This window comes from Phaseolus vulgaris, chromosome 3 (genome assembly GCF_000499845.2).
Source record: "Phaseolus vulgaris cultivar G19833 chromosome 3, P. vulgaris v2.0, whole genome shotgun sequence".
NCBI classification, from domain to species: domain Eukaryota; kingdom Viridiplantae; phylum Streptophyta; class Magnoliopsida; order Fabales; family Fabaceae; genus Phaseolus; species Phaseolus vulgaris.
Genome location: NC_023757.2, coordinates 47,846,490 through 47,857,693, shown reverse-complemented (window position 1 = coordinate 47,857,693; position 11,204 = coordinate 47,846,490). Strand labels below are relative to the sequence as shown.

Genomic DNA, 11,204 nt, shown 5'->3' with positions numbered 1-11,204 from the left:
GCTAAGGCTAGCAATACACGAATAGAGGAAATCCTAGTAACAGGTGCAAAAGTATCAAAGTAATCTATGTTATGTTTTTGAGTAAAACCTTTAGCCACTAATCTTGCCTTATATTTCTCTATGGATCCATCAGGATGGTACTTCTTCTTAAAGATCCACTTACAACCAATGGGTTTTGCTCCTTTAGGCAGATCTACTAAGGTCCACGTATTATTTTTCTTAATTGATTCAAGCTCAGTTTTAATGGCCTTATCCCAATGTTTAGCATCAGGAGCACTAGTAGCTTCTACAAAACTTATTGGATCATTCTCAACTAGATAAGTATAAAAGTCATTTCCAAAAGATGTTTCCTTTCTCTGTCTTTTACTTCTTCTAACATCCTCACTCAAGGTATCACTAACACTGTCTATAGGTTGTTCAGATGTACCACTACTCTTTAGCGGAAAGATGTGTTCAAAGAACTCAGCGTTTTTTGTCTCTACTATAGTGTTGCGTTCAATTATGTCACTATTAAGAACTAGAAACCTATAGGCAGCACTATGTTCTGCATATCCTAAGAACATACAATCAGATGTTTTAGAGCCTATTTTCCTTTTCTTAGGATCAGGTAACATCACTTTAGCCAAACTCCCCCACACTCTTAGGTATTTCAAATTAGGTTGATAACCTTTCCACAACTCATAGGGTGTTTTTCCAGTTTTCCTATGTGGTATCCTATTTTGTAAAAAACACGCAGTAAGCAGAGATTCACCCCATAAATTATCAGGAGCATTAGAACTAATAAGCATGACATTCATCATTTCTTTAAGAGTCCTATTTTTCCTTTCAGCTACTCCATTAGACTCAGGTGAATATGGTGGGGTTACTTCATGAATAGTACCTTCTTTTACACAATAGTCATTAAATAAAACATATTCACCACCTCTATCTGATCTAATTCTCTTAATTTTCTTATTAAGTTGATTTTCTACTTCCGCTTTATAAGTTAAAAACATATCAAAGGCTTCATCCTTATGTTTAATTAAATACACTTTGGTGTATCTAGAAAAATCATCTATAAAGGTTACAAAATAATTTTTACCACCTCTAGACATGGTTTGTTTTAAATCAGCAAGGTCGGTATGAATTAAACCAAGAATTTCAGTTTGACGTTCTACAGAGTGACATGTTTTCTTCGTTATTTTAGATTCTACGCATACATCACATTTACTACTTTGTTTGTCATGCATGTTGATTAATCCTAGTCGTTGCAATTTTATAACATACGACGAATTCACATGTCCTAATCTAGCATGCCATATATCATACGAGTCAACTATATAAGCAGAAGATTTAGATTCATTCATAATTTCAGAAATGTTTAATACAAAAAGGCCTTGATCACAATATCCCTTTCCCACAAAAACATTGTTTTTTGTCATAACAATCTTGTCAGATTCAAATGACACTTTAACCCCAACTTTGCTTAGTAATGCCACAGAGACCAAATTAACTCTAATTGATGGCACATGTAGCACATCATTCAAAGCTAGAGTTTTACCAGATGTGAGCTTCAGAAGAACTTTTCCTTTTCCTAGGACAGGAGTTGTCCTGGAGTCACCGAGATATACTTGTTCTTCTCCATCCCCCACACTTGTGTAGGAGGTGAACACATTTCTGTTTGCACAGATGTGTCTGGTAGCCCCAGAGTCTACCACCCATTTGCTCACATTTGTCACAAGGTTTACTTGTGAAACGACTGCCACAATAGTATCTTCCCCTTCGGCTAGATTTGCCTTAGGAGGATAGTCGTTTTTAGCCCTATGTCTGCACTGAGGTGCATGATGGCCTGGCTTTCCACAGACAAAGCAATTTCCTTTTTTCTTGAAAATTGGGTTAGTTCCACTGGGACGAGAGAATTTGTTATTAGGTTTCTTTTTGTGATCAAATTTTTTCTCGTACCTTTTTGGAGCTGGTTTGTCTTCTATCACGTTTGCTTTGGCAGACAAAGCTTTGGCCTTTGCAGCAGCGCACTCCTTCCTGTTTGTGTCTTCAATGATGATGTGGGTGATCAAATCTGATAGAGACATCTGTTTCTGTCTGTGCTTCAGTTGTTGTTTGTAATCCGTCCAAGACTGCGGAAGCTTTTCGATCAAGAGTTCGGACACAAATTCATCTGGCAATTTTATGCTTTCAGTTTTGATATCTTCAATCAGCTTGTGATATTCGTTTATTTGGATTTTGATGTCTTTGCCTTCGATCATCTCCCAGCGGTAGTATTTTGCAATTACGAACCTTTGTCTGACGATGTCTTCGGCAGTATATTTGAGGATAAGAGAATCCCAAATATCTTTCGCATTCTTATAAGAAGCATAAACATCGAACAGATCGTTAGATAACACACTGAGTAAAGTGTGACGGCATACCTTATTCGCATGGATCCAGTCGTCAACTTGTTTCGCAGCCGTGGTTGAGTCGGGTTTGGCAGTTGTAAGTGCATGAGCAACTCCGTACATGTCCAATAGGGTGGACACGCGTTCTTGCCAACGTCGGAAGTTCTGACCGGTGAAGACTTCAATTTTGGAGACGTCCGGAAAAGGTTTCGCAAAAATGGTTTGCGTTGCGGAAGCAACATTTGATGTTCCCGTAGCGGTGTTGTCGTTGTTGTTCGGATTTTCAGCCATAAGTCCTTACGATTGTAGTTATAAAGGCTTTAAAACGAACAAAAATAGTTTCCCGAGGCGTGAGTAATCACTGTCCGTAAGGACTTATCCGCGGTGTATTCCGCAAGTCCCCCAGGATACAACAGGAACTTCCCGGTAATTTCCGAGGATCAGAACTAGCAAGTTTCTCTTTCAAAGAGTAATATCAAATAGAACCCAGAGATATTATAATATTAAAATAAAGAGGAGAGAGAAAGTGAAAAATGGAAATTGGGAAAATGAGAAGGTGGTGATCGGAGGAAGAAGATGAAGAGGTGTGTGGGAGAGATGCATTCTGAATGAGGGAAACCCTTGCTTTTATAGGGAAAATGGTAGCAACCCAAACGGCCACAACCCACGTTCCAGCAGCCATTGGTGGCGCGATTTCAGGTTCCAACGGCACCACTTCTTCAACCTCCGAAAATCCAGCAAAGTGGAGGCGCAGAACTTCCAAGTCGTGCGGCACGACCCAAGGTGGGGAGGGCAACGTTTAGCTTTTCACTGTGTTCATTCTTGAAGGCAAAATATCAAGCTCTAGTCACTGCTTTCTGTGAATCTGTGAATTACAGTGACTCACTTGTCTCCTTCATGATCTTCATATTCTTAATTCAAGAGTAAATTTCTATTATCATAACCAAACAAATGGACATATTGCTTCAAATTTGAGTTTTCAGGAAAAAATAAACAGATGCATAAATCACGCGGTTTGAGTTTGTTTTTGTCTGTCGTTCTGTACCTAATAGGCATTGCGTATGTTCGTTTTCGTTTTCTCTTTTTTAAGTTCTTTTGATTTCTATGTTTCGTATAGATCATCAATAGAAAAAAAAAAAAACGTGAACGTGAGAAAAAAATGCTACGTCAAGAAATGTTTGGGAGTTTAAGTTGTTTTGTTCTTGAATTTTCATGCATTCGTCGTGATAGTGTAAGTACTATCCTCTTTATTGTTGAAAATTGATTTTTTTTTATTGATCTTAGTCATTATATGAGGAGTTGGTGCACCGCTAATCTTTATTAGTAAAGATTTTTAGGCACTTCCTTTCACTAGGGTTTTTCATGTTAAAAGTTTGGTGCCTATTGATTTTGTTGTCAACGGTCTAGTTTTCAATCTTAATTTAATATTTGACGCACATTCACGTCACAATGTGATTATTACAATCTATAAATTTAAACTATATTCATATATAAATAGAAAAATAAATGTTAGTTTTGTTTTAAGGATCAAAATAGAAGAATAAATAACTTAAATGTATTTTTTGTTTGAAAGTTTAATTGTCTAAACTAAAAGTTTGAATACAAAGACATGTACAATATCTCCTTCCCTACTTTTGCTCCCCTCAACAAATCCCTTTGTTCTCAGCCCAGAATATATAAATTGATGAAACCATAAAAGCTCTCAATTTTTTTTGAAAAGAATCGTTGAAGGAGGGAATTGCAGAGAGACCGGGGATATAACATCCTCAATGTTCATTGTCTCTCAACCCTCAAGCGCAAACAAAAATGTGGAAACCCTACGTCAACATGAAGGCATGTTAGCCATCTTCATAACATTTTTAATTACATTCAATAATCAATATCTTAATTTCTAGCTACTTTCTTAATTACGTGGAATGGAAATTCATATATGTGTGACTCTTTTCTCTAATTCAGAATCAAAGCCAAGTGATAATGCTAGTTCTTCTGGCACTTTCCCTGGTTAATGGCTTCTCCTGCCTCAAGGTTTATACCTAATTATTTCTCTAATCATTAATTAAAATCATATACTATCACCTACATTCGCAGTATTATTGGATAAAGTTAAGAATGATTCTGATTAGTTTCATGGTGAATAACAGCTAGGAGAAACTTGTGGGTCTGATAACAAATGTGAGGATGGTCTTAAATGTGCAACATGTCCTGAAAATGGGAATACCCGCTCTAGATGCATCAGGACCCAACCTATAATCCCTACTTCCAAGGTACAAACTCATTTTAATCATGTGTATTTTCAATTAAGTTGGACTTTTATTTGATAATTTGTTTTCACTTTCAATGTAATTTTTTAGGTTAAATTGGTTTTTTAATCCTTTAGTTTTGTAATTCTGCAAGTTTTCATTCCTCAACTTCACGTTTTCTTTTATTTATAATTAGAACGGAAAAACATTTATTCTGTTATTTGTTTTCATAAAAATAATAACTTACGGTAGAAACAGTATCAACATGACAAATTTTTTATCAATAAAAAATATAAAATTTATAAAGTGGAACAATTAAGAGATATTCCAACTTACAAAACAAAAGTTGAGTTCAACAAAAACCTTTTACCCTACATAAGAACCTTCTACCCTACATTTGACATTCTTCTCATACATTGCAAATCCAGAAATGATAATACTAACACATCCCCGAGCACACAGAAACAGCAGCCACAAAGGCCCATACAGCTCAACTTACGGCTGCTTCTGTCTGCACCCCATAGGTTATTGTGGAACCCTCATAAATTTTGTAATTCCAAAAATGCCCCTATGTGAAAAAGTTAAAAAAGTTTGAAGTATTCTGCATCTTCTTATTATATAATTTGAAAGTCTTTTTTCGATTAACTTCTGTATTATATAATTCAATTTTTAAAAAAAATATATATTTTAAATTACATAATCTAAAAATTAATTTCAAATTAAGAAAACCTTCAAATTATGTAATTTGAAATTCATTTAGGATAATAATCCATAAGCTACTAAAAATAGCTTATAAATTATGTAATCTGAATTTTTTTTTTCAAAAATAAATTATGAATTAATAATTCAAAAGATTCTCAAAACATAAAAAAATATAAAAATCAGTATAACAAAATGAGTGCAGAAGAATAGTGGAATACATCTTTAAAACTAACATTTCCAACCACAATCACAACGCATTCTAAAACGCTCCCACATTTTGTATAGAGCCACAAAAAAAACCTTCAACATGTTAAAAATGGCATTCTGGAAGTGTCTTGGGGTAGATGGGTTGCTTGGGAATGCATAGTGAAGGGATGAGGTGAAAAACTTAGGTAAGATTTTAGGATTTATTTATTTTTAACTAAAGGACAAAAGTGTTATTACACAATCACTATGGGGTGTGCAAGAACCTATTTGGGGTGCAGGAAGAAAGCAACCTCAACTTAGAAGTGAAAAAGAGTAGCTAAATCCTATGTAGTTTTCTATCCTCATAAGATTGTTTCTCCCTGCACCACCATATATTCTTCTGTCACCTCCATACACAACATGGAAATACATTTTTATCCTTCTTGTGTCACCCCCATAGAGTAGTTTCTGGATTATCATTTGAAAAAAGACTTCTAGATTGCATAATCCGAAAGCTAAATAAGACTTTCGGATTATGTAATCTGGAAGGTAATCATGCATCCGAAGAAAGGTTTCTGGATTATGTAATCCAGAAGTTAATTACAAATTTAAAAATAGAGAGGTATTTTTGGAATTTCAAAATTTATGGAGGTGAGAGAATAAGGAATGGAGGTGCAGGAGAAAACAGTCTCCTCATAAACACCCTTGGGCCAGAAAAAAAGCACACCCTCTCGATCCGCTTACGCACGATGATCACATGATGCAGCCCTCCAAAAAATAAAAAGACACCCTTTGATACAAGAAAATGACTGTTTCTTCCTTCCTGCACTTCCATATGTTCTTCTCTCACCTTCATAAACTTTTTATATTCCAAAAATGATCCTTTATAATATTCCAGATTATGTAATCCGAAAATCTATTTCCAAATTTGTAATTATCTTCGAATTATGTAATTTGGAAGCCTTTTTTCAGATATGATTAGTTTTCGAATTACATAATTTGGAAGTCTAAATTAGCTTCCAGTTTATGTAATCAGGAAACTTTTTTTCAAATACGTGTTCGAATTACATAATCCAGAAGTTACTCTCAAATTCAGACTTTCAGATTATGTAATTCAGAATACTATTTTTAAAAATATATTATGGATTACATAATCCATAAGCTATTTCCAAATCCAATATTAACTTTCAGATTATATAATCTGAAATATGGGGACAACATAATAAGGATAAAAAGGTATTTTCATATTTTATATGTATTGGCAGATGAATATGGAGGTGCAGGAAGAAATAGTCCAGGAAAAGATACCCTGCAGTCCACAAAGAAAAAAAATGCATAAACCCAATAAGGAAGACCTGCCTGCAACCAGAGAAAAAAAAAAGGCAAAGACTTCCTACACCCAACTGAACCTGCACCCAACAAAATTTTCAAATTCTAAGAATGCCCTTTATTCTAGAAATGAAAATCCGGAATTGAAAATAATACATTCTGGAAATGTAGATCTAGAAGAGATTATTATGTTCTGGAAATAAAAATCTGGAAACAAAATTCCAAAGTCCATTACGAATAAAAAAATCTAGAATTGAAAATAATACATTTCAAAAAAGTAGATCCGAAAGAAATTATTGTGTTCTAGAAGAGGAGATCTGCATTTTTATGCCCCCATCTTTTAAGAACATTTTCGTTTTTTTCCTGGAATTGGATACAGAGTTATATGGTGCAGGAAGCAATTGCCCAAAAAAATTGCCAAAAAGAGAAACGGGAAAACTGGGCAATCTTCCGAGATTATTAATGCCAAACAGAACAGTACTAAAGACCATTACAACTTCAACCCCATCAACATGACAATTACCATAACTAACTTAACTTTTACGTATCAGTCGTTAAATATTATATATCAAATTAATTTAACTATTAGGTCTGGTCTAGTGAGGGAAAACCTTGATAGTATCCATATTATAAATAGATACAACTCTCATTACAACAACTATTTTTTTAATGAGCAAAAAGAAAATTATAAATGATAAAATGTACGAGTTACTCTAACTCATAAGCACAAAACTATATAAATAGAGATAAGACGTCTTCTTATTGTTATTGTCACTAAAAAAATCTATTATTACAAAATGTGAATTGTTAAATAACAACATATATCATACATTAACAAAAAGTTATTATAACACAAAAAAAAAAGTTTTTGTTAAATATTTTGAGCATTGAAATTTGTTCTATTATTTCCCTTTTGTCTTTTATATTAGGAAAGTTGATATTTGTTACTGTGATCTGATTATGGGTAATTCCTGGTTCTGTGTATCTGATTAATACTTTCAGTGAGAAGATTATATATATTGAGTCGTTAATCAATTTTATGATGTGAATTTTAATCTAAAAGTATGTGTTAAGAGATAATCCTTAAAATATTGGTATCTAATTTTGCATGGAATAGTTTCCCTTTTGATGTGTTATAATGGTAATTAAAAGGAATAGGTTAAATAGATGGAAAAAATAGAGTGAGTTAAATTAAATGTGGTATGTTATTAGGTGAAAGGTTTGGCGTTCAACAAATATTCATGGCTGACAACTCATAACTCATTTGCTCAATCTGGCATTAGATCGGACACGGGATCAATCGTTGTAACCACCACAAATCAGGAAGACACAATTGCCCAACAACTCCATGTCAGACACTTTCCTTCTCTTTTTTTATTCTCTCAATTCTTTTACTATTCTTACCTTTTCTATTTTTACAACAACAAAATTTTATTCTTTCAAATTCTTTAAATTACATCTTTTAACATTCTTAAATTGCATTTTACATACTCAAATAAAATTTTTATAGTCAAACTTAACTTAAATAAAGTCCACGAAATTTAATATTTTTATTTTAACTCAAACTTCAAAATAATACAGGGCGTAAAAAAAAAATTGAGAGTAAATTGATAAATGATATCCATTACCTGTGCTTAGACTTTTAAAGGTTTTCTAGTTTTAATTTTGGTCTCCAATAAATTATAACAAAAATAATTTGGTCGAGGATGAATATTCCAATTTTTCTTTTTCTCTCTACTTTTTTTTTTCAAATAAATTATTTATTATTATTGTCTTTAGAGCGCTATCTAAAGTATTTTAGATCACCACACAAAGCACTAAATAAATCTTTTTGGGGGAAAATAAAACAACAAATTAATTAGGGACAAAAATAATAATAAAAATATTAGGAATCAAAAACAAAATCTTATAATTTATCAAGGGCTAAAAATATATTTAATTCATTTTATTTTATTAATATAAATCAAATTCTCAATCATATGTACACATTTTTTTCTTCTAAATTTGTGCTATTAGTTCTTTTAGTTTGGGTAAAATCATGATTTATTTGTATTTAAGTTACTTCTTATAGCATTTGCACATGGATTGGAATAATCCAATCAATCTAAATGTAACAACAACTTCCTGAAAATCATCATGTTTTTAGAAAACTTGTACAAAATATAAGAAAGTATTGAGTGAAGAAAGTAATTTTTTAACTTTGGTAGTATTTTATTCACATTTATCAAAATCTTCAATGAATTATCTATAACTATAACATTAACTTAACAATAAGTGTTTAGTTGACACAAGTCTAATAAATGAAGGTGTAAAACATTTGCAATTTATCTATACATGCGTTCTGGATATGTATATATTTTTTCACTTCTTCCTTATTTCCATTGTATTACGATTTTATTCACAGAATGGAGTTCGTGGCCTTATGTTAGATATGTATGAATTTAAAGATGACATATGGTTGTGTCACTCCTTCGGAGGCAAATGTTACGATGCCACTTCGTTTGTAAGTGAGAATTACCTTACCTAGCCACAAAATTTGTAATTTTTTGTAAAAGCTCTAATTTGTTTCCACACCTGCATATACATCACGCCAGAAACCAGCTATAAGCGCGCTTAAAGACGTTCATGCATTTCTGGAAGCAAATCCATCAGAAATTGTGACCATCTTCATTGAAGACTATGTGGCAGCTCCCCAGGGGATTTCAAAGGTGTTTAATGATGCAGGGTTGAACAATTACTTGTTTCCATTGTCTAAAATGCCCAAAAATGGTGAAGATTGGCCAACTGTGGATGACATGGTTAAGCAGAATCAACGCTTAGTTGTTTTCACCTCTAAATCATCTAAAGAAGCTTCTGAGGGAATTGCTCATGAGTGGACTTATGTTGTAGAAAACCAATGTGAGTTTGATAATGAAAATTGCATCGTATAATAATTCGTATATTTTGTTGGTCAAATTAGTCTCTTCTTTTGTCAAGATATTGGAGGATTGATTTGACCTAGATAGACTTTAGGCATAACTTTTCATGAAAAACATTATATCATATTTAAGGCAAACCCTAATCATATGATTGTGTATGGAACTTTTAATTAAATTTCAGATGGAGACGAGGGAATGAAAGATGGTTCTTGTCCAAATCGTGGAGAATCTCCAGCAATGAACACCAAATCAAAGTCATTGGTTCTGATGAACTATTTTCTCACTAATGCTAATGCAACTGCGGTTTGTGCTCAAAATTCGGCTCCATTAGTTAACATGTTGAAAACTTGTCATGTTGCTGCAGATAACCGGTGGCCGAATTTCATTGCCATTGATTTTTATCTGGTATTAAACAACTTGATTGCATTTCATTAATCTAATTGTTTGAGTTGTTAATCCTTGTGCTTTTTCTTAAAAGAGGAGTGATGGAGGAGGAGCCCCTGAAGCTGTTGACATAGCCAATGGTCACTTAACTTGCGGATGTGACAACATTGCCTATTGCAAGGTTACCAACTTGTCTCTATCTCACAACTGTTAAAAAGAAACAAAATCATATTTATAACTTTTTTAATATATTCCTTCCAAAGAATAATATACATTCATTTACTTTTTAGAAAGAACATTCTATTACACACATTATTACAAACTTACAATAATTAGTAAGCTTTTGTTTCCTTTCACACCAAAGTAATGGTTTTTTGGTATTTTTTTTTGTAACATGAAAAATATTTATTACACTAATTTTAAAATTGAAAAGAAAGTATAAACTATTCCAAAATTTAGAAATATTGATAAAATTGAGTAAAATAAAGCAGAAGTTGTGCAAAAATTGTATACATTATTATTTGAAGGAAAAATTATAAACATATGCAGGATAATGCCCCATATGGAACATGTGATGTTCCTCCAATTTCTCCGCCGCCACCTGCGGCTGCTCCCCCAGTCGCTGTTGTGACCAAAGAAGCAGAGCCACCGATGAAGGAAGAATTTCATGTGGACACCCCTCTCAAGTTGCTGCAATTTTTATGGGTAATATGACCACTTTCTTGATTTGGCTAAAATTTCAATAAACCACATTACTAACACTACTTAATTTTTCAGAAATGGTTGCTAAGTCTGGCTTCTCATGACCAAAATTGAAAAGAAATCTTCAAAATGCATTAGAGAAGGATTATAGTTCATGAGAAAATTTAAAGTTATTTAATAAATTGTGTAACTAGTCCATTCCTCCTTTTTCATATTTATGCTTATTTTCATTTGACAGGTTTCTAGACTATATATCTGGTTTTTAACTAGCTACTAAATGGACATGATTCCATCATTTTGTGTAAAACTCTTAAGCTTATGCATCATTTCCTAATACAAAGTAAACATAAATAAGATATCTTGAGTGAATT

At 32.9% G+C, this 11,204-nt stretch overlaps 1 protein-coding gene across 1 annotated transcript; it reads left to right on the top strand.

The window, feature by feature from the left end:
* The first annotated feature begins 3,952 nt into the window (after positions 1–3,952).
* On the top strand, positions 3,953–11,204 carry LOC137805965 (PI-PLC X domain-containing protein At5g67130-like). Its single transcript, XM_068605840.1, has 10 exons — positions 3,953–4,205; positions 4,329–4,397; positions 4,514–4,636; positions 8,042–8,179; positions 9,234–9,332; positions 9,424–9,727; positions 9,929–10,152; positions 10,226–10,312; positions 10,681–10,836; positions 10,909–11,204. Exons 1-10 carry the CDS (start codon positions 4,179–4,181, stop codon positions 10,945–10,947), a joined length of 1,266 nt encoding a protein of 421 aa, XP_068461941.1. The 5' UTR covers positions 3,953–4,178; the 3' UTR covers positions 10,948–11,204.

Excerpts from the sequence above, each read along its gene's own strand:
- LOC137805965 (XM_068605840.1), top strand. The coding sequence starts at position 4,179 with ATGTGGAAACCCTACGTCAACATGAAG. Across the intron at positions 9,333-9,423 it reads GTTACGATGCCACTTCGTTT|AAACCAGCTATAAGCGCGCT; the intron begins GTAAGTGAGAAT and ends ACATCACGCCAG. Across the intron at positions 10,313-10,680 it reads ACAACATTGCCTATTGCAAG|GATAATGCCCCATATGGAAC; the intron begins GTTACCAACTTG and ends AAACATATGCAG.